The 25,016-nt window shown below is 45.6% G+C and overlaps 2 protein-coding genes across 2 annotated transcripts; both read right to left on the bottom strand.

The window, feature by feature from the left end:
- Positions 1-244: 244 nt before the first annotated feature.
- Positions 245-15,153, bottom strand: c5 (complement component 5). The gene is made up of 42 exons (XM_068760955.1): positions 15,089-15,153; positions 14,329-14,524; positions 14,092-14,245; positions 13,524-13,594; positions 13,311-13,408; positions 12,501-12,583; positions 12,315-12,405; positions 12,138-12,246; positions 11,787-11,919; positions 11,597-11,712; positions 11,321-11,509; positions 11,034-11,237; positions 10,744-10,956; positions 10,192-10,341; positions 9,778-9,904; positions 9,642-9,707; positions 9,331-9,516; positions 9,160-9,244; positions 8,919-9,001; positions 8,256-8,395; positions 7,940-8,173; positions 7,750-7,810; positions 7,577-7,666; positions 7,086-7,298; positions 6,906-6,981; positions 6,628-6,787; positions 6,450-6,554; positions 6,176-6,347; positions 5,861-5,985; positions 5,343-5,423; positions 4,871-5,023; positions 4,735-4,797; positions 4,559-4,649; positions 4,428-4,467; positions 4,043-4,145; positions 3,656-3,730; positions 1,708-1,813; positions 1,252-1,335; positions 1,071-1,157; positions 846-938; positions 497-635; positions 245-410 (listed from the first exon to the last, which is right to left on the bottom strand). The coding sequence occupies exons 1-42, from the start codon at positions 15,151-15,153 to the stop codon at positions 245-247; spliced, it is 5,076 nt and encodes a 1,691-aa protein (XP_068617056.1).
- Positions 15,154-17,378: 2,225 nt separating this feature from the next.
- prdm12b (PR domain containing 12b) lies at positions 17,379-22,051 on the bottom strand. The gene is made up of 6 exons (XM_068738533.1): positions 21,796-22,051; positions 20,076-20,141; positions 19,692-19,816; positions 18,960-19,115; positions 18,208-18,322; positions 17,379-17,860 (listed from the first exon to the last, which is right to left on the bottom strand). The coding sequence occupies exons 1-6, from the start codon at positions 22,049-22,051 to the stop codon at positions 17,379-17,381; spliced, it is 1,200 nt and encodes a 399-aa protein (XP_068594634.1).
- Positions 22,052-25,016: the final 2,965 nt, after the last annotated feature.

Below are 25,016 nucleotides of genomic sequence, written 5' to 3'. Positions count from 1 at the left end.
GCGGTAAATTCAATTGTATGCCGATGGAGATCAGGTGACTTGTTAAAACCGTGACAACTTTTGTTCTATATTCCAGGATGTAACGAACAAGATCAATATATCAGTTACACGCAGAGACAAGGCAGTGACTTTATTTTATCTTATGATTATTATTACAAAATGATGACACAATTTGGATATAGAGAAATAAAACACCCAGTAGCACTTCTTAATCTCCCCTTACTACTAAATTTCATAGTACTTTTCAGTTCTGCCGTGTGACGGTTGTTGGTAACGGATCGGGGCAGCCGTCTAACTGCATGTCCAGAGCAAAGATCTCCAGCTCTTCACCGTGTTTCAAACACCCCGGAGGACGACAGCCAGAAGGCCAGAGCTCCACCACAGCCTCCGAGTCCAGAGGGAGACGATACCTACGAGAAAAGACAACCCAGCGGGTCAGAGGGACATCACGCCATGCAAAGAGCCACAGGTGAGAGAGAAGCGGAGAGACACTGACTTGAAGCCGTGGTCGAGTGTGACCGCCGACCCACTGGCTCCCATCACCATGTACTGGTTTTTGTTCTGGATATCGACAGCGCTGCAGGTGGCCTTTTTTACCAGCTCCACTTCTGTACCTGAACGCACCGCTTCGAAGTCTTCAAGAAAAAAACCAACAACAGAGCGATGTCACAGAGAAACGAGGCCCCGCGATGTCTAGCTAGCAGAATGAACGAATATTGATCTCTCTTGGAACTGTTCCTTTTAAGGAAACCTTGAACACAGTGAGAGTGGATTTTTTTGGAAGATTTGTGTGTTTTTTTTCTTTTCCAGTGAACTCACCACGATGTGAAAAATGAGAGACTCACCTTTATCTGAGTTTTTCAGGACTTTATCTATGGTGGCCGTGTAGATCATAAAGTCTCCTTCTGCTGCTGAAGACTTCACCGACACTTGATAGGCTGAGGGGGACAAACAAGGACAACGTCCTGCGTGACCTGATGTCAAGTTTGTATCACGTGGCGCAGACAGAAAACTCAGACACTGTCATTTTTGAGCCTGAAGGTAAAATTGTCATCAAAAGCAACTCTGACCGTATTTGATGTGCGGCTTGCAGGCTTCATCTGTGCGTGTTGATGCCGTCAGAGTCGTGTCGTTTCCTCTGTAGGTGGCGCACGCAGCTAAACAACAACGTGTCACATGTGTCAGCTAAAACGTCAAATACAGCACGGGAAGCACACACGCCAGCATGCAACGTCTGGCTTCAGGCGTTACCTGTCATGCACTGGCACTGTTCAGCCACACAGAGGCGCTGCAGAACCTGCTCCTGGTAAGAGAACTGTTTGGTGCACATACTGCCTGAAAGATTTAAAGGACCCCTTCAACATTTAGCAGTGTGGATGAATTACTTTGTATTTGACACGTCTACTCTCACTCTGTAGGGAAAGACAAAGAAATGCTGGAAATAAAAAATATAAGAACAGCTAAAAGCCTGATGGGATTTACTGACATTTATTGATGACAATAAATAAATAAATAAATAAAAAACTAGACCTACCAGGTCTAAAAAGTCAACATTTTAGCATCCATATCAAATAAGCGTTTTCGTATTATTTTAAAACAAGCATTGCAAACATTTCATCACTGTTTACAGATGCAGATTTTTGCCTGAATTTCACCAAACATACAAAAGACTACAAATCCCAGGATGCACAGCAGGTCATGACTCACCTCTATCCTGTGGCTCATAGACAGTAAACAGCGACTTGCTGGATCCTGTCACACTGAATCTGGTCCTGATCCGAAAATCAACACATAGGAAGTAATCTGAGGGAATCTATCAATGAGACAGGAAATCATCACAAAGAACCCAGCAAACAGACAGGAAGTCATCATAAGGAACACAGCAACCAAACAGGAAGTAATCACAAAGAACCCAGCAAACAGACAGGAAGTCATCATAAGGAACACAGCAACCAAACAGGAAGTAATCACAAAGAACCCAGCAAACAGACAGGAAGTTATCACAAACAACCCACCAACCAAACAGGAAGTTATCACAAAGAACCCAGCAACCAGACAGGAAGTCATCATAAGGAACCCAGCAACAAAACAGGAAGTTATCACAAACAACGCAGCAACAAAACAGGAAGTTATCACAAAGAACCCAGCAAACAGACAGGAAGTCATCACAAACAACCCACCAACCAAACAGGAAGTTATCACAAAGAACCCAGCAACCAGACAGGAAGTCATCATAAGGAACCCAGCAACAAAACAGGAAGTTATCACAAACAACGCAGCAACAAAACAGGAAGTTATCACAAAAAACCCAGCAAACAGACAGGAAGTCATCATAAGGAACACAGCAACCAAACAAGAAGTTATCACAAACAACCCACCAACCAAACAGGAAGTTATCACAAAGAACCCAGCAACTAGACAGGAAGTCATCATAAGGAACCCAGCAACAAAACAGGAAGTTATCACAAACAACGCAGCAACAAAACAGGAAGTTATCACAAAGAACCCAGCAACCAGACAGGAAGTCATCATAAGGAACCCAGCAACAAAACAGGAAGTTATCACAAACAACGCAGCAACAAAACAGGAAGTTATCACAAAGAACCCAGCAAACAGACAGGAAGTCATCACAAACAACCCACCAACCAAACAGGAAGTTATCACAAAGAACCCAGCAACCAGACAGGAAGTCATCATAAGGAACCCAGCAACAAAACAGGAAGTTATCACAAACAACGCAGCAACAAAACAGGAAGTTATCACAAAAAACCCAGCAAACAGACAGGAAGTCATCATAAGGAACACAGCAACCAAACAAGAAGTTATCACAAACAACCCACCAACCAAACAGGAAGTTATCACAAAGAACCCAGCAACTAGACAGGAAGTCATCATAAGGAACCCAGCAACAAAACAGGAAGTTATCACAAACAACGCAGCAACAAAACAGGAAGTTATCACAAAGAACCCAGCAACCAGACAGGAAGTCATCATAAGGAACCCAGCAAACAGACAGGAAGTTATCACAAAGAACCCAGCAACCAAACAGGCAGTTATTATAAAGAACCCAGCAAACAGACAGGAAGTCATCAATAACAACCCAGCAACCAAACAGGAAGTTATCACAAACAACCAACCAAACAGGAAGTTATCACAAAGAACCCAGCAAACAGACAGGAAGTCATCATAAGGAACCCAGCAACAAAACAGGAGGTCTTCGCAAACAACCAGCAACAAAACAGGAAGTTATCACAAACAACGCAGCAACAAAACAGGAAGTTATCACAAAGAACCCAGCAACCAGACAGGAAGTTATCATAAGAAACCCAGCAACCAGACAGGAAGTCATCATAAGGAACACAGCAACCAAACAGGAAGTTGTCGCAAACAACCGAGCAACCAAACAGGAAGTTATCACAAAGAACACAGCAAACAAACAGGAAGTTATCATGAAGAACCTTGTAACTAAATGGGAATTTATGAATCATTAAAGCGAGGTTTCAAAAATAATTTTCTAATTATGATATCACAAATCAGACTTCAACACATTTCTAATATTCTATTTTCCAAACTATGCAATTAGTTTTTAGCTGATTTTTGTGATCACATATAAGTAAGTATGATGTCAGTCCAGGTCCAGAATGGCATCACTCACAGCGTCCATCTGAATGACCACAGTGTTTCCCTGGATCGAATAGTGGGAGACAATCGGCTCGTCTCCGTCTTTGAACTGCAAAACAACAAGTCAGATAAACTGTTTCCACTCAGGTTTACTTTATGAGCAAGACGTGCATATACAAACATTTGGATGTGACATTAATGCTTGTACTGATTTAATGTAATTAGATTAATGCTGCAATCCTCACAACAAACCTCTCGTTAGCAAAAACAACTGTGAGATGAAAAACGTTTCGTTTATGACCTTTTTCCATGATGACGCTATTACACATGAACAGATCAAATCAACGTGGTGAAAAAAGATAGGACAAAAATATCCATCTACTAAAGAATACTACTACAAACCTAAAGGAAACAAGTTCACCTGTCTCAGGTCCTCCAGGTAAGCCTCTACACCTGTGGCCAGCTGGATATTCATCACTGTCCGAGCGGACTCTGTCAGCCCCTCGTTGGGAGGAGGTTTAAACCTGGAGCGCGCATTGTTTGTGTTATTTAGATTATTAACGGTCTTCCGTGAACATATTTAAACTTAGATAAGAAGTCGTGTTGTCAAAACAATCATATCGTACAATGTCATCAAATTTATTCTCTGCATTTGACTCGTCTCTGATGAGGAGAGGCAGCCGAGGAGTGAGCTGGGCTTAAATGTCTTGGATAATAGTGATAACAATAATAATAATCATCATCATCATAATAATAATAATAATAATATTTTATATCTAAGATAAAACAGATTTCAGTTTTCTTACTTTGCACAAGCGACCAGATAAGGAGGCTTTATGTTCGCATCTGAGGACAAGAAGAAAAGATTCTGTGGTAGACAGACAGGTAGACAACAGGTAGACAGACAGGTAGACAGACAGGTAGAATGCATACTGACTGTTGGGGTTATCGCCGCTGTTCACATCTATGGTGAGGTCAAAGTGACACGTCTCCGCGGACGCCACCGTCTCATAGTAAACCGTTTTCATCTGAAATGCAACATCGCTAAAATCAAGGAGCATTCTGGGAAATGCACAAAAACATTCAAGAAAGCAATTTAAAACGCAGACCCACCTTCACGGTGGACACGCCCCTTCCATAACCTGTCGACACAATGATGTCGTCATTCTTTGTCACCTGCAAAGAGAAAGACACGTGGCAGCAGAGGTAGATAACAACAGAGCAGAGCGGCGACTTGTCTCACGCTCACCTGGATGGGCGTGGCCACAGGTCGGTTCCGGCGGAGCTCCACGCGTCCCAGCAGCCCCAATTTTCTGTAGATGATGTTGATGTCCTGATTGAGGACGGCTTGAGGGGCAATTTTGCTGTACTCAGTCACCGCCTCCAGAGTCAATACTGTCTCCTTGGATAGAGACGGGTAGAGAGAGAGACAGGTAGAGAGAGAGACAGGTAGAGAGACAGCCGGGTAGAGAGACAGCCGGGTCGATACATTCTTGTATTAGATGACACATAATATCAACAGACGGTTAACGGGAGAACACAGAGGCCCTAAGGTTCATCACCTCGACCCACAACAGGCCTTAGGACAGCCCCACAAAATCTGGACCAATCATCTTCTTCCGTTCCACTAACCGTTTGATTCCGGTAACGGTAACGGTTCCGGTTCGTGATGCTCTCTGACAATCACGGCCAGTGCAGCGCGTTTTTCAGGGTGTGTTTACCTGTAGAGAGAAGAAGCCCTCGCCGTAGTGCTGATCCTGGGTCAGCCAGGTCAGGATGGGGTTAGCATAAGGAATTCTCCCCTTTCAGACAAAACAACACATCTCATGTCATCAATAGTCAATATATTAGTTTATGGAATAAACAAAAACAAACCACACAGCTTTCAATGAGGCTTAGAGGAAAGTTGCAATAAAACACATGCGGCAGTTTCAATACTTTATCAAAAGTTGAAAATGGTATTCCTCCGCCAACCCTGTCGTCATGACAACCAGACCAACCAGGAAATAGTTCCCAGAACAAACGGTTCATCAGAGACTTACCGCCAATGAAAATGTATTTCATTGTTAATTTTATTTGCATCAAATGGAATAATTAACATATAAAATCTGTTATCATTAGCCTATAGATTGATTGAAAACAATAAGATTAAAAAGATGTGAATGAACTATTTCCTCATTATCTTGTCACAATTCTTTGGGCTGAAAGACAAAAGACGAGTGAATGTGGCAAAACAAACCTTGATCAGCACGGACAGCAGCACATAGGCCGTCGTCTCCACCGTCAGACTACTGGATTGGTCGGGTTTCAGCCAATCAGCTGTAACAAATGTCTCCTGCCAGTACCTAAGCTTGGCAGGGTTTCCTACATAAAAGACACACACACACACACACACACACACACACATTGTTTAAACTTGAAATCAAGTATGCCAAGTTACTGCGAAGCTACATGGCCCCAAAGTGGGGCGGGTTCGACCTCTGGTCTTGTAAACATTACTTCCTTGGGGACAGTTTGTCCCCAAGGACAAAACTGAGGACAGGAGGACAAACACCTTTCTGTCGAGCCTGACGCTCCAGGGTGTCAATCAGCGAGAACGCCGCGAAGCTGTCGGGGTCATGAAGGGTCAGCGCGTAGGCCGCCACTGCACGCACATACACGCTCTTCAAACTTGAGGCATGCTGGGAAATGTAGTTTGCTGCCGACCGCATGCTGTCATATTGGGACTGTGAGGGAGAAGATTTAAAGGAAAGCCATTTCAAATTGATCAGGACTCATAGGATGGCAGGACGAAGAGGAAGAGGAAGAGAAAGAGGAGGACGACTCACTCTCAGCTGCAGGATTGGATCGTTGATTCTCGTCGCTTTGTGCAACGCGATCAACGTGAACGACGTCAGATACACAGATTGGTCGAGGGTATCCATCCCTGCAACCTGCAGCCAATCAGAGAAGTGTCAGCGTCGGACTGCAGAGAGGAGAGGACGGCTGATGGACGGAGACGCCGACCATGGCTCTGTTGGGTCTGAAGGAGGACTTCTCCATGAAGGACCCGTCCTGCTGCTGAGCACTACGGATCAACCAGGCCACAGACTCCGACAGCTGCTGGCGGTTCACGGAGACAACCGGGTCCGTCATGGACAGGGTCTTCACCACCAGAGCCGTTATCCTGCCAGAGAGACGGGAGGCCGGGGGGGGGGGGGGGGGTCAGAGGTCCCTCTAGATCAGCGGCAGCTCCGGCGGTGCTTCACTCGACTATTCATTTAAAGTTCTGTGTGAGTTCTGACCAGGTGCTGGATTCTCTCTTCATCCACATGCTGTAGCTGCAGTCTCCATGTCTGAAGGAACTGATCCCGATCAGGCCTAGACGCGCACGCACACGCGCACACACACACACACACACACACACACACACCGTCAGTAATCCTCCCCGGGCTTCCGTCAGGGTCTCAACAACGGCCTTTTACCCTCCCTGATCGTCTGCTTCATATTTGCTGAGGTCTTCTCTATGTCCTCTCCCAGGATGTCCCAGCGGCTCATCGTTTCCAGGTAGTGATACACCTGGACCAGGGGGAGGAGTCCACTGAGCTCTGACTCTGCTGACCCGCCTGGCAGATTGACGAGCTGTCGGAGAACTTCAGGGTTGCTTGTCACTGACAGGAAGTCACCGAGAACCTCACCTGGGACATCAAACAGACACCACGTGTAGTTGCACTGAATAACCACCGGGGGGACAGTCCGGTGTGTGTTTTTGTGTTTGCCGGTTGTCCACCATTCTGCAATATTGTTGTCATGTTTATTTCCAGGCAGTTCTTTTCTCAGTGGGATTCATAAGATGCGTCTGCTCTGTAATGCCCAAATATGGTCACCCGTCGAGGCGTTTACTTGTACGGAGACAAACTTAAACTGCCGCATGTTCACCAGGGCTAGCTTTTAGCTTAGCACCAGCAGGTCTCACCCTGGATGGTCAGCATCCTCTCTACGATTGTGTTGGGAACGACGTTCGCTGGCATTTTATTCTTCAGCTCCACAATTCTCTCTTCTGAACCTACGGCAGCACAGAAACACAGAACAGAGGCTTCAGCTGAGCTTCCTCAGACACACGGCCCTCCTCATCATCGGTTCATGTACCATGGAGTCCCTGTGGGTCGAGCCTCCCTCCAGAAAACTGCTCCTTCCTTATGCCTTCGGGCTGAGCAGTCAAAAGCGATCGCAGGTTCCAGAGAGAGAGAAATGAGGAACAGGTGATTTCCTGTTACTATAATCAGTTCAACCCCCTTGTCAGGTAGGACTATCAATATTCCGGCGTCCGTGAACGCACCACCACTCGTAGCTTCTTCTCCAGGATGTCTTTTTGTCCCCTTCGTGTCTTCAGAGTAAAGATCAGCTTGTGCTCTCCAGGCTCCAGGCCCAGGATAGTGAGGTCCACCTTCCCCACCTCACCTGCAGGGAGGTGCTTCCAGGTGCAGGCAGTGGAGCGCAGCCCCGCCCCGGCATTGGACGGCTGCGACTGCAGCAGACACACCCCCGGGCCGACCTCCAGCGTCACACAATACTGGGGAGGAAACGGAGACAGGCGTTGACATGTAGCGTTGGTGCGGACAAAGGATCATGGGATATGTAGTTGTGGCTGGCACCGTGATGTCGTGGTGCTGCTGGTTGTACACCGAGCCATTCAGCACCAGCTGCTCTCCCCTGACCGCCTGATACGGCAGTGGGACGTCCAAACTCAGCGGCAGGCCGACAAACACCCGAACCGGGTCTGAGACACAAATACCTGGAGGAGAGAAGACGGCTCGAGAGTCATCCGCGCTGCGTGAAAGAGCACACGGCGACTTCCTGTCTGCACAGGAAGTGTGCGACATCTGACGCTTGTGATCATCTTTACCTTAATCGGTCATGATTGGTCATGATTTTAATATTCATAGCTCATATATACAAGATGAGATGTTGACAAACCAGATGCCAATGCAAATTGAATGCAATAGTGTTGATAGCTTGCATCACACATTAGCATCAGAGCTTTGCCATGAATAAAAGAAGACCTGAGCGAAAGGGAAAGCGTTCACTGAGTATCTTCAAAATAAATCTTTTGATCGCATCCATATTTAACAAATTCAAAAGATTTGACGGATTTAAAATCTCTACATCTGGGAGAAATTGAGCCAAACAAGCTTTAATTGAAGGATCTGAGAGGCAGGAAAAGAGAACTGAGAGGTGTTCAGATCAAGGGAAAGATGTAAAGAAAAGACAATGGATGAAAACAAACAAATCAGAAAAAGAAAGTTACAAAATCTCACCATCCCCGAACATCCCGACAGCTTTGAACTCCCAGGTGGTGAGAGAGTCTGGGAGGGTCCGATGGATCGGCATCAGGCCGCCACTGAGGACGAAGGACAACCATCGGTAAAACGTTCTGTGGTGTCGGGCCACAGAGAGGAAGGTTGAGACCCGCGCCTTCAAGGCGGGTCCTGAGACACCTTCCTGTTTGTGTCCAAACGAAACAGATAGAAACTGTTGGGTGCGTTTGATGTGTGTCACCTGGTCCGCTGCACCTCCCACATCCAGCTCTCTGGAAAGTAGCTCCGCACCAGAGACGGCATCAGTTCATAGTTGGCGCCCATCGCTGTCCAGACACACAGTTAAACCGGTTTATCCGCATTGTGTTCCATGTTGATTTGTTCTGACGTCATGCGAGGAGTCCAGACTGACCCTGGCGGGCCAGCTTGTGGTTCTGATCCAGTTGCTCCTGGAGGAACTCGCAGCATTCTCTGAAGGCCCGTCTGCAGTGAAAGTTTCTCTTTCTCTGCGTGGCTAACTGAAGACAGGTCAACCCCCTCGGGATGAAGTCCATGCCCTCTTCACAGCACGGCCTCAGGTAACCACGGTAACTCGCCGCTGGACAGAAACGCCAACTGTTATCTGCTTTATACTGAAATAACACGTAGGAATATGAAGCAGTCGTTTTATATTCGCGGTGGACAACGCAGCAGACGCGTTGCATCATGGGAGGTGAGTCTCACCTTTCTTTTCGATGTCATCGTCAGACAGCGCTCGCTTCGCGCGAACCGCCGCCGAGCAGGCTTTACCTGCACAGACAACAGTTTGAGGAACTGATTGATTAGCTGATGGATCCGGTTGATCGCCTGATTGACGCACTGCCGCTTGACGGCCGGGCGTTGGCGTTGGTGATGAAAGTCAGGCCGGCCAGGTGGAAAACATCAGCGGCGTCTTTGCCCCCGCCCCCACCGCAGCCCTGGTCGCTCTTCTCAATGTGGCGCAGAACCTGCAGGCCACCGTAGTTACCCTGTTACCGCCATTTAACAGCACTTTTGATGATGATGATGGTGATTTTTATTTTGGTTGTCAGATTGAGACAAAAAAATTAATAAATACAACTTTAACAAAACTAAACATACATTACAACCAAAAAAGGAATAGGCAGAAGCAAAGCTTTTTGAAGCCTATCCTATAATACAGACAATTTGATTGGCTTTACATATCAAATGATTAACGAAACTCTTTAAACGAAACTCATTCACACCAACAGATGTGATGTTTGGGGAGTGTTACCGTGGAAACGGGATCCACGTAGTTGGGTCGTAGAGCAAAGATGGTGGAGTCCACAGCAGACAGAGCCACCAGGCCCGCGTGATTGGTCCGGACGTCCAGACGGAGGTTCTCCTTCGGTTTGTAATCTCGCCTCTGACGTGACAGATGAGTCTGACACACGCACACACGCACAGACGCACACACACACACACACATTGCACACTAGATTAAACCAGTTTTTAGGGAAACTATGTATCAAGATATTATCAAAATAATAAACATCCTCCGCTACATGGTTGAATATAACAATTTTGGTCATGCAGCTTTTGCGCTTCTCACCATATCTCTTCTTTAAATGTTGTTTTTTCCCTACTTTTCTGTAAACAAAAGCTCCTTAACTTGAAAAACGCTCAAACAGCAATGATATTTTAGAAGAAGCTGCAGCTGACTTCAGCTTCCACTCATCCCGTCATCCACCGGCATGGGAGCGTGGCAGAATCCCCTCTACTGTGTCGGCGTCGGGTCCCGTTAGAGTCATCAGCGAATGAATAAGTGAACCGCCGGCCGTCCTACCAGGAGTCCATTGACACACTTGTGTCTGACGTCCAGCCAGACGGAGTCAGCGACCAGCTCAGACGTCCCCTCTCCAAACAGGATGTAGTAGACCAGCAGCCTGACGGACGGGACCATGGAGGGCAACACCTGGAACCTCACTACCTGTCTGTTATCAGCACGGGAAACAAACGTCTGACTGCCAAAGTGCACCAACTTCCCTTTAGACAGCACCTGGGGCAGCAGAGGTGTCATCAGTAACCATGGAAACGGCGAGGACGCCGCACATTACAGAACTGTGTTTTCCTCACCAGGTAGCTGAGGGCTCTGACGGGCACGTAGGAGGGAGTGGCCGAGTACACGCTGACTTGGGAGTGGCTCCCCACCACCAGACTATTTCCAGGCATTGGAGGGTCAATGTAAAGGTAACGCTGGTTTGGAGAGTAATAGGCCACCGCGTTCAGATTTAGACTGGCCTGACTGGTTGGTGGCAGGGCGGGGTCCGCCGTCACAAACTGGGTGGGATCAAGAAAACGTTCCAGGTGAGATGATTCACAGGTAAACATCATGAGCTTTACAAGCTCCTCCCACTTCTCACCTTCAGCACCGCCTTGACTGCCTCCTTCGGCGTGTTGCAGATGAACACGGCGAGGCCATCTGATTGGCTGGTTGAGCTCCCAGGACATGGAAGTACCTCATCGTCTCTCCCCTTCTTGGACACTTGTCGCTCCACCAGACGAACTTGAACACCTTGCACAGGTTTGTCCAGGTGATCCTTCACCAACACCTGCAGTGGGATCGTGACCTTTCCTCAGTCACGTTGTTGTTGTTTTTTTACACAACTGTTGTAAAATACGACGGCTCTTATGCTCACCTGGATGTTAAAAGGAAGTCCAGGTTTAATGAAGGGGGGCGTTGAAACCAGGCTCAGCCTGTACGGTGATTTAACAAACTTCACAGAGTCAAACACCAGCTCTTGAGTGATACCCCCTGAGAGACAGAGAGGGGGGGTGAGGATACCTGGGGGGGGGGTCATGTTGGACGAAGGGTTACGTAGCACGTACCTGTATCCTCCTGTACAAGGACAGCGATGACCAGGTACTTCCCCACCAGACTGCTCAAGTCTCTGGGTCCGTTGTGTCGAGACAGGACGCTCCGCATGTCAACAGTCACGGCAATTTTACCGTCCGGTGACAACTGGAAGTTACACAAGATACTAACAGCAAGCAAAACCACGTGTGTGGACACATGAACGGGAGGGGCCACAAGCGCTCAGGTGTTTACATCAGAACATGTTGTTGTGAGTCCTCGTCCAGCCGCCATCATGACCGGGTTAGTAAAGACTCACTAATGATCTGATAGTGTCAGCATTGCTTTTTTCACTGTGTGTTGCTTGTATTTCTTTGTTCTCTTACTCGATCTCTGACAACAGAACTGGTGATGAGGACTGGAGGGTCCGTCCCGCTAACATAGCCGTAGCGCAGGAACACCACGCCATTAGCCAGCGGAGCTCCGTGAAGGTACCTGACAGGAACACAGCGAGTCTCATTCACAGCTGAGCAACGGCGGAGTCCTCGCCGGCGGTCGCTCACCTTGCAGAAACCTTAAAGTTGAAACCGGTGAAGCTGCTGTCGGCGATGAAGGACGCCTGCGGTTCCACTTGAATGGAAAAGCTGGGAAGAACTGACACGAAGCAATTCATTTATTTAACACGAAGTCCGGCTAAAACCACCATTATAGTTGAAATGTTATCAGATAGTCGATGTGAATATTGTTACCATATTCTCTAACTTCAAAGTCTGTTCTCGCTGTTGTGGTGAACTCATCAGAGTAGGAGGCTTCAATGAACCAAATACCCAACCTGGAATTACATTACACAGCCTGGAATCAGATTACACACAGCCTGGAATCACATTACACAGCCTGGAATCACATTACACAACCTGGAATCACATTACACAGCCTGGGATCATATTACACAGCCTGGAATCACATTACACAACCTGGAATCACATTACACAGCCTGGAATCACATTACACAGCCTGGAATCACATTACACAACCTGGAATCACATTACACAGCCTGGAATCATATTACACAGCCTGGAATCACATTACACACAGCCTGGAATCACATTACACAGCCTGGAATCACATTACACAGCCTGGAATTACATTACACAGCCTGGAATCATATTACACAGCCTGGAATCACATTACACAGCCTGGAATCACATTACACAGCCTGGGATCATATTACACAGCCTGGAATCACATTACACAGCCTGGAATCACATTACACAGCCTAGAATCACATTACACAGCCTGGAATCACATTACACACAGCCTGGAATTACATTACACAGCCTGGAATCACATTACACAGCCTGGAATCACATTACACAGCCTGGAATCACATTACACAGCCTGTAATTACATTACACACAGCCTGGAATCACATTGCAAAGCCTGGAATCACATTACACACAGCCTGGAATCACATTACACAGCCTGGGATCACATTGATGACAGGCTGGAAGCAGACTGCGTAAACACAGATTAATCCAGGAGCTTCTTTAATATCTTACTTTGGATTAAGGGGAATCCTGAAGGGATTCTGCATTGAAGGAATTCCATTGTTGACGTCGATCATCTCAACACTGTCCACCGTCGTATGATCCGGGTCCTGTCAGTGACAAAATCACTGATCTAAGATCTCTGTGACGTCAGAGAATTCAACAGCTGAGACATGGTGGAACCAGTTTTGGCCCTCTGCTGGTGGCACTGGTCTTTACACTTACCTTGAAGGTCAGGAAGACGCTGCGATTAGCCGGCCTCAGCTCCTGGTTGAGAGAAAATGCCCTCACTTTGACTGGACACACGCACACACACACACACACACACACACACACACACACACACATGCACACACACACACACGAGTAAATGCACATGTTAAGAAGACAAAGTATTTGTCTATATATTGCAGATTTCATATAAACCAGAACTAATGATGCCTTCAGGTTCACTTCCTCCTTTTCTGGTCATTACAGCCATGATGAAGGTCATGTTTCGACCTTCATCAACAGGATGACCTGGATTAGGTAGCCATGAAACTTGGTTGAAGCCACAAAGGCCTCGAGTACATTTGGGAAGTGGATCCAAATTAAAGGGTGAATGAGTGTGTGTAATTATTGTAAATTTAGGTATCAAAGTTTCAGTTTTTAAAAGCCTTGATCATCTCCCACAAAGATATGCTCCATTCCAACCTGAGATTATGGATTGATAAATCACTGACGATCACCTGAACACCATTGGTTTGTGTCGTGGGTCATTGAGGATGCGTGTTTAGGAATGGCGCGCTCTCACCGCTCTGATGTGGCGTGTACAGTGGCTTGTCGGTTTGGATGAACAGGTAACCGTTGGCGCGGCTGACGGGGACAGACAGGTGCTGGTTGATCTCCCGTGATTGAACGTGGAGGATCACATGATCCACACTCTGATGCAGCTGACCTGTGTACAGCTACAGAGAGAAACGGAGAATGAATGATCCAAAGTTCAGCCTGTGGCAGCTCCCGATCAATCTCCTTCCGAGTTGGATCTGACCCGGACTTTGGCGGCGGCCTGGTAGTGGTTCTGGGGGTTGAGGGTCACCATCTTCTTAGCCAGAACCACATGATTCGGCGCCATGGAGGTTCTTAAGAACACGTAGACGTCCACCTGATCCGTGAAACCGAAAAGCTGCACCACCACGTTCTCCTCGGCGTCCAGGCGTAGAGACAGAGGCGCTGTGATCAGATACCTGAGGCAGGAGGAGATGAAACAGGAAGTGGTGGAAAAGATGAGCAAATTAGCTCTGACTTAGCTTCCTGTTGAGCATCTGACTTTACTGAAAGCTAACTGCTAACGGCTGCTGACTAAAGAGGCCTCAGGGGTCGGCAAACACACCAACAAACATATATATATATATATATACAAAGATAGCGTTGGACTCTGGGCTCCTCAGCCTTTTTACTCTTTTGACGGACTTTCTTGTACCTTTCTTGTACCTTTCTGGTACATTTCTTGTACCTGGCCGACACAGTTGGACGTATGTAGGACACAAACACAACTCAAAGTCCTGACGGTTTTCACCAGCTGAACTCTGCCTTGTGTTTCCTGCGCACTCGACTGAGGGACGGGGTGAATGGGTAGCAAGACCGCGGACATTTGAATCATCTTTGTTATGACAAAAGGAAATCCAACAGCCAATCACAGTCCTGAAGCCGTCACATTGAGTTTAATGTCGTCGTGGATACCCAACCTCTACAAATGTCAGAAGAGAATCGAGCAGCTAATAATCGACGACATAAAAAAGTTGACTTACGATCTGGGATCGGCCTCTGCCCTCCAACTGATGAAAAACACACACATCAGGAGGGCCTTCGTCATGATGGTGGGGAGAAAACACACAACTGACCAACAAAACTGAGGAGCAAAGACTTTTAGATTGATTAGTTATTGATCAACTCAACTGTTGACGAATGTCTGGACTGACTCGTGTGGGGGTGTGTGGAGGTGTGTGTGCGTGTGTGTGTGTGTGTGTGTGTTCGTGTCCAAAAGGTGAGTTTACTCAGTGTGCTTTCTGATCTTACCAAACCGTGTTGACTCTGAGGTTTCATCAGTCCTGCTTCACATCCAGGAACATTTTTGGGTCACAATCAGCACAGCCCTTTGAAACCAGAGTGTAGAGCTGTGTTAGCGTCCCCTAGAGGCTGCATTGGCCATGACAGCTACATTTTTAACAACACTGACCTCCTCATGTGAATGCAGGTGAACCCCCCCCCCCCCAAAAAAAACAACAACAACAACAAAACATGGAACAGAAGCTCATTAAAACTTAGAGTTATCATGAAAAGAAATATATGAGATTTTCTTTAAGGCATTTTTGTGGTGTAAATCATAAAAGTAAATTTAAGTGTGACACTGGCAAAAAGCAGAGGAGAGGTTAAACGTTAAGTAATACTTTATTAGGCGTATATAGAACAAATACAATGTCCATAATAGAATAGCATACCAATATCAATACTTCTTATACCAATACATATGTGATGTATGACACTGTACATAGAACTATAGAGATAAAGTGACAGTTATATCTGGACATTAAAGCAGATCTCACGCTCATTCTTTGACAGTCTAAATCTTACGTTACACGAAACGACCGACAGATGTCAGCTTCTGTGTCGCTCTTCTCATTTTGATTATTTTTACATCATATTTATACAGATCAGGGGGAAAATCACAGAAACATTTACGAAGATTACACGATGAGATTCTAATAATGTCTAAAAGATTTTAGTTGAACTTGCCTGAGACCCAACTTGAGTCTCGATTCATAGAACAGACATTTCAATTATTATATATTTCAACTTATCAACTTTTTATTTATTTTATTTTTAAATTTTGAGGTTTTACTAGAGTTACCGAATCACTGTTCACTCCTGCTAACATGCTAGCATGTAGCTAACATTAAGCAAGGCACTTTTAGGCCTAATAAATACTATCAATTACATTCACAAAACGATTTCAAAATATCTTTCATGACTTCTGTGCTTTGATAAGCATGAAATACGCTTAAGCTAGGGCCTTGAATAATTTCTACGTATTACTCCACACATGGTTTATCATGCAAGCTAACCTGTTAGCAAAGGGCCTAGCCCAGCATCTTGTATACAAATCTGTTGATATGATCTACTATGATTTAACAGTGATCCAGCATTCTGTATGCTAACCTCTTTAGCAGGAGGTCTACTATGACTCGGCATCCTCTATGCTAATCTGTGAGCTCTTAGCCAACAGGATGGCCTACCAGAAACTCACTGCGCTCAAACACACCATTACAACAGAGCACCATTAGCATGCAGACCGAAGCACAACGTCATCGACTCAAAGATACACGTTACATACTGACACTATAAGCTTAGCTGCTAACGCGGTTCCATCATTCAAACATTATGAGAGTTAGCAATCCAATCTTTGTGTGCCTGTGTTTTCTAATATATGTGCATGCATATGATGTAAAAACAAACACATCCTGTTCATTTCTGATCAGTCTGATTGATTTGACATTTATAAATGTCACCCAGCGAACTACAGGCAGCAGCGCACTAGTCCTAGGAGAAGATCTCCGTTAATTATTACCCAAGAAGCTCTGATTCAAGTCCAAAAGAGCACCAAAGATGGGAAATGCAAAGCTGAGGGTTAATGAAGCTAGAGGTTATTGTCAGCGGGCAGGCGTGGCTGAATGACAAGAAATATCACACTCCTCAGACGTGGCGAAATTAAGGGTTTGGCAAAAGTCCCAGGTCCGAGTATCGACTAATCGAACTTCAACAAACTTTACTCAGTGCGAACCATGAAGCTTCAACACGAACCGCTCGGATCTGGAAAAAACGGATTTATTTAAATCAGTAAAAACGATTTGAGGTTCTGCTTTTTTGGCCCAAAGATTTCTCCGTCAACATCTTTCAAACCATCGTCTGTTTGATTTGTTGAGAGGATTGGAGATGCGAGACGCACGCCGGCGGTCAGGAAGCATCGGATGCGGCAGCGTTTCACCCGGAGATGACCTGCGTGTTCTGATGTGTGTTTGACCCCGCCCCCCCCCCCCCCCATCACAGCACCATGGTGGTTATATGGTGAACCAGTGACGCCGGGTGAGGCATGGCGGCCAGCTGCGGTGGATGTGGCGGGGGTGGTGAGCGAGCGGCGTGCGCCGCCAGGTTTCCACCCGCAGCGCCTTTGTTTCCGTTGGGCCGGTGCCTGGCGCTCTTCTGGTGCGCCCGCAGGCCGGCCAGCTGCGAATACGCCGACTGGCAGACGTGACACTTGTAGGGGCGCTCGCCGGTGTGCAGCCGGACGTGGTTCCTCAGCGTGGACGACTGGCTGAAGCGGCGGTTGCAGAAGCGGCAGACGAACGGCTTGTCCAGCGTGTGGATGCGCATGTGGGAGCGCAGGTTGCTGCGGGAGTTGAAGCCGCGGTGGCAGATGACGCAGCGCATTCGACTCAGACTGGCTGAGGCTGAGGAGGAAGAGGAACAGGAGGAGGAGGAAGAGGAGGAAGAAGAGGAGGAGCCTTCACAGCTGTGGAAGTCATCTGGAAGGAAAGCGAGAAACTTTGAAGTCAAATTGAGTTTTGAGAAAGTCTGAGGCCTTTGATGTATCTCAGTACTATTACTAATACCATACTACTAATAGCAGTATAATTGAGGTCCATGGTCTACATAGCAGTGGTACTACTAGTAGTAGTAATAGTGGTGTTAGTAGTAGTACTCGTCATAAAGTCTTAGCTGCCAAAACTATATGATTCTGCGTTGGCCAATCAGAGCAGAGAGCAGCAGAAGCCTGAGCTTCCCTCGTTGTCGTCTGAAGCACAGAATTTCTGTTGATTTGTATATGTTTGGATAAATAATTAATAATAATAATTATTATTATTATAATTACCATTCTTCTTGTTCTTGCTCTGTTCTTCATCTCCTCCAGGAATTCCAGGAATTCCCAGAAATGTGTTGTGGGAGTTTCCATACCAGACCAAAAGCTCCTGGTCAGGAGGGATGGTCTGGGGGGGAAAACAGAAATGTTATTCTCAATTATACAAAATCAAAAGTGACCCGCAAAGTGCAAAAAAGCAGAGCGAGGATGGATGGTTAAACGTTCCGAGCGCCAGAGGCAGAAATAGGGAGTTCGGGTTAGGTGCAGAAACGCAGGACAGCCACCAGAGGGCGACCCAAACCCGCTGCAGAACAAACAGATAAATCTTTTCTTTTACGGCTCGTATTGTTTTCTTTCACCTTGATGGATCCGCACTTCAGTCTGGAGAGGTTAGATTTGGTTGATCCGACCATTCAAATATTTTTCTGAGGGTTACTTGAACTGTGTCTTTAATTAACTTCTGACAATAAATCAATGTTAACTCGTTTTCTTTGCTTTGGGTGATGTTCTTTTTTCTTTTTTATCTAAACTTTGCACATTTGACGAGCTTTTAAAGTGGACGATATTTTGTTTTTTGCTACTGTGACTTTGTATGAAATAATAAATTCTGAACAGAATTTTCACCTTCTGAGAAGTTTAAGAGTATAAAAGTATTCTAGTTGCAAAGTCAAGAAGCTGTTGGTTCTTCTGTACCGCTGTATTTTAGGACGTCATGATGCGTTTGGTGACACCCAGGTGTTGGACGGCGTGGTGCGTTCACTGACCTCCACGGCCTTGTAGAAGATGCTGCTGCCGATTTGCACCACCTCCAAGTTTTGCTCCTGCTCGTTCCGTGCGCACTTAATGTACGTCATCCAGCTCCTCTGATCCTCCTGGCTGGCGTCAATGAAATATCGAACGCTGCCATCCTCGTTAAACACCTGTAGGGGAGGAGAGAAGGGACAAATCCAGTTGATGCTACTGTTGCTAGTTAGCATCAGTGAGTCAGATGGCTATAATTCATCATGTAGCTTGGTTATTTAATTAGATGGCTAACAATCAGTAATAGTTAGCTATGGGGGAAAAGTTTATGGGTTGGTAACTGACTGGCAATTGGTTACTTTTTGTAATTTGGTGACTATTAAACATTAAGCTAGCTATTTAGCCAATTAGTCCTCAGTGATGCTAGCTATAAATCAGCAAGTTGCTAGGTTAGCTACTGAGATGGCGCGATAGTCACTGTGCTAGTTGCGCTCTTAGCTGGATGGCATGTTTGGTAGTTAATTAAAATGTTAACTGAGTTAGCAATTGCTAGGTAATTTGCTAATATGCTACTACTCTGCGACAAGATTGTCACTTAGTGTGGAAGCAAGTTGTTTAATCGGGAAGTTAGCTTGGTCAGCTACCTGGCTAGTAGTAGCTACTGCTGTTAAAACTACAGCAAGCTCGAGGTAAACCACAGAAGAAGTCGTGACCTCGCTTGTTGACCCGAAGTTCAATAAAACGTGTTTGTTTACCTCCCACATCAGGTTGTTGTTCTTGTACAGGTCGATGTGTTCCGGTGAGATGAGGCGTCCGGTGAACGGGCCCATCTCCGTGCCTGCTTTAATCCACGTTTTAGAGAAGATCCCCAAACCTTCACCTGAAATAAGAGGGAAACGCCTCAGCTTCACAGCAGACACTAAAACACGCGTAACGTCACAGTCAGGTTCAAATGTTTTCTATTTAGTTCCATCTACGGATATATTTGTAATGTCGGCTGGAACCGCCAACAAGTATTATTTATTGTTAATATTTATTGTATACAAACACCAAAGGGAAATTATTGACCCTTTAACTAATTCATAATTTGATTGTTAAAGGGTTAAAACAATTGTTAGCAATAAAACAGCAATATTTACCTGGGACTGAACTCTGCGCGATGATTACCTCACTGGGTAAAACCAGACTGGACAATTTCTGCACTTCTGAACACAAATAAAACAGTGGAAAAAATTATTATTCCGTTTTTAAATGCAATTCAGAAGCATTCAAGATGAACGTTTAGATTATAAACAGTTTATCATACCGGTTTAATCCGGTAGAATCTTGGTTATGATCCGAGTTTTATTGGTGCTTTAAAGATCGGATTTACCAAGAACAGTGAAAAGAGCAAGAGTTGAGACTTTAAAAGGTGAAATAATCCTTTTACTTCTTCAAAACCAGCATGAGAAGGAGAAATCCAATTCATGACAACTTTTTTAATTCAAACAGAGATTTTGTGGACAACGGGAGTAGAAAAGAGGAGAATAGAAAGACGACAAATAAAGTGAAAGTGAAATGTCGCAACGCGTTTCACGCTCAGGACGGAGCGTGAAACGCGTTGCGACGTAAAGGAGAAAAGAGATTTAAATGGCGATAAAAGTGCTGGAAGATTACCGGAATTAAACCCCTGAACAGAAGAAAAGAAAAACCTCATCAGAAGAAGTTCAGCGGATTCAGTTCACACGACGGAAAAACGGATTTCAAATCCCGCAGAGCGAAATAAAACCGAAATAATCCGTTAAGAATTGGGGTGAGAAGAGTCGTTTCGAGCTCTCTCCGATTCTCTCGATCTGTTTCTAACGAATTCCATCGAGAACGGAAACGAATCACACGACAAAATTGAATTAGAATTAAAGTAAGCAATTAAAAAAACGGCCTGGAGCGATAAGGCTTCGTTTTATTTTCTGTGAAAATGTGATCTTTGAAAGCTATAATTTATCGATTACAATTACGATTAAAACACGCTGATATATTGTCAAAGATTAATAACGATCAAAATGTAACTGGATAATAAATTGATTATTGATTTATTTTAAATCTGCTTTTCCCGTCGGCGCTCAGGTGGACTCCAATCACGTCCCGATTTATTTTGCGTTTACGAGTTCACTTTGATCAGTTACCCAAAGCATAAACCTAATTATTAGGATAATTGATGACAATAATTAAACACATTTTATCTTCACATTGCTAAATAAAATCAGTTTTATTTTATGACGGACAGAATGAGTTTTTCTAAATAAATGTTATTCCTAAATATTACCTCAATGCATTGATAGTCTGGAGATGAGCAGGATCAATTAATCTATTAATTAAAATTCATTGTTGGAACATGAGTAAAGGAATGGAGTGAATATAAGATTTTAAAGGGCAAAATTAAAGATGAATTCTCCTTCAGTGATGTTTAAATAAACAAATACATATTTTAACGACACTTCACGTCAAAATATGGCATTTAAATGAGAAGTATTGTCAATAAAACGCGATCGTAGGATTTAAAAGTAACCGCGTGTTCTTTCTTCAGAACTTTAGTGTGTAGTCATCCGACAATGAATACAATAAGCCAATTATAATATGTAATATTTCATCGGCTCAATTTGATCAATAATGTTAATTTACGTAAAAACACTTATGTTTAGGCAGTAAAATCTGTAAAAGTATAGGGGACACATGTCTGTTAAATGTGTAGAAGTTTTAAGCGCACTTAAAATACTACAGTGTAGTAGTAGCTCAGTAAAAGTGCTTTATTATTGATTATTGATCAGATTTAAGAATCCGTTTTTATCAGTGTAATTGCTGAATGAAAATGTCGTCACGAACCTCCGGAGAAGGACTGCGCGAGCACCTCGGCGGTGAACGCCGTCTTCGGGCTCGCGCTCGGCGCGGCGCGGTCCTCGTGCTGCAGGTGATGCTGATGCGCGTGCAGGTGGTGCTGCTCGCCCAGCACGTGCCTCCAGCGGCCGTACAGGAAGCTGTGCAGGATGTCCGACGTGATGATGTCCGCCAGGGAGAGCGGCTGCTGCGGCTTGAAGCCCGGCTTCAGGCCCAGAGAGGAGCCGGGCAGGACGGAGCCCATAGCGGGGGGGGGGACGGAGCTGCAGCGGGTCACCAGGTGAGACGAAACCCGGAATGAAAACTTCACCGGCTGGGGTGTCCAATAAATAAGGAAGTTAAAGACACGTTAAATGTGGCCGCGGGTTCTGTCTGCGACGATTTAAATAAAGGTTTGAGGTCTTGACAGCGAATATGGGGAACTGTCTTCTGGTCGGAGTGGCTCTATTTATCACCTCCTCCAACATCTCTGTGGGAAGGGGTGTGTGCGTGTGTGTGTGTGTGTGTGTGTGTGTGTGTGTGTGCGTGCGTGCGTGCGTGCGTGCGCGCGTCCTGCACGCGCTGTTGGCTCCGTTTACAGCAGAGACACTCAATTAGGACTAAATGAGACAACAGACCTCGGATCAGCAGTTAGAGACACGATCACTGATTTGCATCCATTTTCGGGGTCACTTCTCAGAAACTCGTCTTTCTGTTGCGTCTCAATTCTGCGCTGCAGTAGAAATACACAAGTAAGTAAACGTAAATCAGACAGAACCGGTACTGGGTCAGCTGTTGAAGTAATCTGGTTCGACCTGTTTGGGTTCTATTTGGGGGGAACACTGACGACTTGCACTGATCTATCAATAGCTGATCAATAGTACATTTTTCTGACGAGAACATTTAACTGAGTGACATCATCAACCGTACCTGGACCTGAAAATACCGAACCTGCAGCACCAGAACCAAACAGCCTGATCCAGAACCTGTTCGTGGTTCTGCTCAAATGAACCTTCAGCATCCTAAAAGGCTGATCTGGAATCTGATTGGATAAAGTTAAACATAATAAATGTTATTTATTTTGTATTAAAGCGATCTAAAGTCAAATGTTCAGCAGTGGAATGTGAGCGGAGGAGAAGGGGGAGGAGGAGGAGGAGGAGGAGGAGGAGGAGGGGGAGGAGGAGGAGGGGGAGGAGGAGGAGGAGGAGGAGGAGGAGGTGTGAGTGACAGAGCAGGAAAACAGATTACCAGAACAACAGATGCTTTCTTCGTCCTCCTCCTCCTCTCATCGGGATTATTATTCTCTCTTTCACTCTGATCTGTATTTATGAGCATTTAAACATTTATTGTCGACACTCGTGAGCGGGACGTGTGCGCGCACGCGCAGAGAACGAAGAAAAACTTTTACACAATTATGAAATTAAGGAGAAGAAAAACCGAGTGAAAGTGGAGATACTTTACTTCAATTAATGTTTTCTTTCTAAAGAAAGAAAGAAAGATCTGCACATATAATAATATTATTAACTATGAAACTTCATTATTTTGTAGGTTTGAGTAATTTTTAGAAAGGGAAATGTTCTTTCTTATAAATAAATCCTCTTCATATTTATTAATATAATAAATAAAGATATAAAATCACCACGTTTCTATCCCTAACTAATTTGAGCTGCTTTCATGGACCCTCTGTCGGGTTAACCCGCCTCAGGAGGCTCCATGAAACCTCCAGGCGCCTCTCAGGTCTCCTCCAGCGGCTTTCGTCGCGCCTCGGCCCCGCCGGGGGGGCCCCCGGAGCTCCGTGCGTAACGGATCCGTGCCAGAACACGCGGAGTCTGCGCGCTTTTATCCCGAGGAGGGAAAATCCCGCAATAATGGCAGACTTTTAAATGTTTTTCAATTGATTTGACTCAGTGAAAGCTGCACTTTCTCTTTTTGTCTCTGTCTTTATTTGGGAGGACATGCAGGCTGCCCGCCGCCGCGGCCGCGGCCGCGCGCACGCGGGCCGCTCGGGACTTTATTAAAGGAGAGCCGCGTCTTTATTGAACGGGGACACGCTTTAATGAGCTTTTTGCAACAATGCGCGCTCAGTGATTGTGTCTCCGCCTTTATGCGCGCTCTTCACAGCCAATAAGAATCCACTTTAGTGCAGCAAAGACGACGGGAAGTCAGGAGGCGGAGGGAGCGGCAGGTGACTGGCACGCGTAAAGACAAGCAGGAGAGGGGCGAGAGTCTGGTGGGTGAACTGCGGAGTGAATGGAGGAGGAGGAGGAGGAGGAGGAGGAGGCGATGGGAACGAGCCCAAATCACGCACTAATATTGTTCCGCTAACGGGATTAAGGCGGTGCTGCGGCCTCATCAGTATTCATGCGCGGACAGACAGACAGACGCAATAATCCTCCTTTAAAAAGCCTTTTAATGAGGAGACAAATGTCAGCTGCTCCGCGGTGAAAATCAAACGCTCCGTCTTCTGCTGCTCGGCTCTTCATCATCATCATCATCATCATCATCATCATCATCCTCATCACCAAGCTCGTTAAAGTCTCCTGCAAGATCGATCAGTCAAATCAAAACTGATCAGGAAACTATTTTGCGATTTGTTTTTCTATAGACAACCAGCTCAGCGAGTTAATCGATCAGTCGGTCAATGGAGTCGCGCTCATTGATGACGTGTTTGATTGACAGGTTGATTCATTGACTGGAGAGTCCAGCGGAGTATTCTCATGCTATACTACACTGAAGTAAAAGTATCACCATGCTGTAAAAAATACTGCATTGTCAATAAGTAAAAGTAGTCGTAGAAATATTTCAAGTACAGAGAGTATCTGTTTAAATATGACGTCATTAGAGTGACTCCTGTACCAGGACTTTATTGATGCAGCTGCTGAAGAAGTTGAAGTACGATTAACTGAGCATTTGAGAAGGTTCATCCTCTGAGGAGCAGGACAGGCTCCGGATGGAGGAGGGTCACCTCCTATACGCGTACTCTGGCTCGGCTTCTGGAGTAGTACTGCATGGAGTAAAAGTACAAAGGAACGACAGAACCAGGCTGGCTCTGGAAACCCGGTCCGTCTTTGTGGTTTCATTCGGCTCCATCTGCAACCAGATGTCCAAACACTTTTGTCCACGTGATGCGGTTGAGTGATTGGTCCCCGAGCATCATGGGAAACATTTGGACTGGATCCAGATCACCATTACGTTAATGTTTAATCAGGTCTCACACACAGAGTTCATCT

The sequence above is a fragment of the Brachionichthys hirsutus genome, chromosome 4, assembly GCF_040956055.1.
Source record: "Brachionichthys hirsutus isolate HB-005 chromosome 4, CSIRO-AGI_Bhir_v1, whole genome shotgun sequence".
In the NCBI taxonomy this organism is placed as follows: Eukaryota; Metazoa; Chordata; class Actinopteri; order Lophiiformes; family Brachionichthyidae; genus Brachionichthys; species Brachionichthys hirsutus.
This window is presented reverse-complemented; position numbering and strand designations above follow the sequence as displayed.

What these genes read in the sequence shown, in the direction of transcription:
- c5 (XM_068760955.1), bottom strand. Translation starts at nt 15,153, where the DNA reads ATGACGAAGGCCCTCCTGATGTGTGTGTTTTTCATCAGTTGGAGGGCA. An exon ending in GACTTCCTTTTAACATCCAG is followed by an intron (nt 11,510 to 11,596) that starts GTGAGCATAAGA and finishes ATCCCACTGCAG; the next exon opens with GTGTTGGTGAAGGATCACCT. An exon ending in CCTGAAAAACTCAGATAAAG is followed by an intron (nt 636 to 845) that starts GTGAGTCTCTCA and finishes TTTTTCTTGAAG; the next exon opens with ACTTCGAAGCGGTGCGTTCA.
- prdm12b (XM_068738533.1), bottom strand. Translation starts at nt 22,051, where the DNA reads ATGGGCTCCGTCCTGCCCGGCTCCTCTCTGGGCCTGAAGCCGGGCTTC. An exon ending in CGCGCAGTCCTTCTCCGGAG is followed by an intron (nt 20,142 to 21,795) that starts GTTCGTGACGAC and finishes ATTTGTGTTCAG; the next exon opens with AAGTGCAGAAATTGTCCAGT. An exon ending in CGCGCAGAGTTCAGTCCCAG is followed by an intron (nt 19,817 to 20,075) that starts GTAAATATTGCT and finishes CTCTTATTTCAG; the next exon opens with GTGAAGGTTTGGGGATCTTC.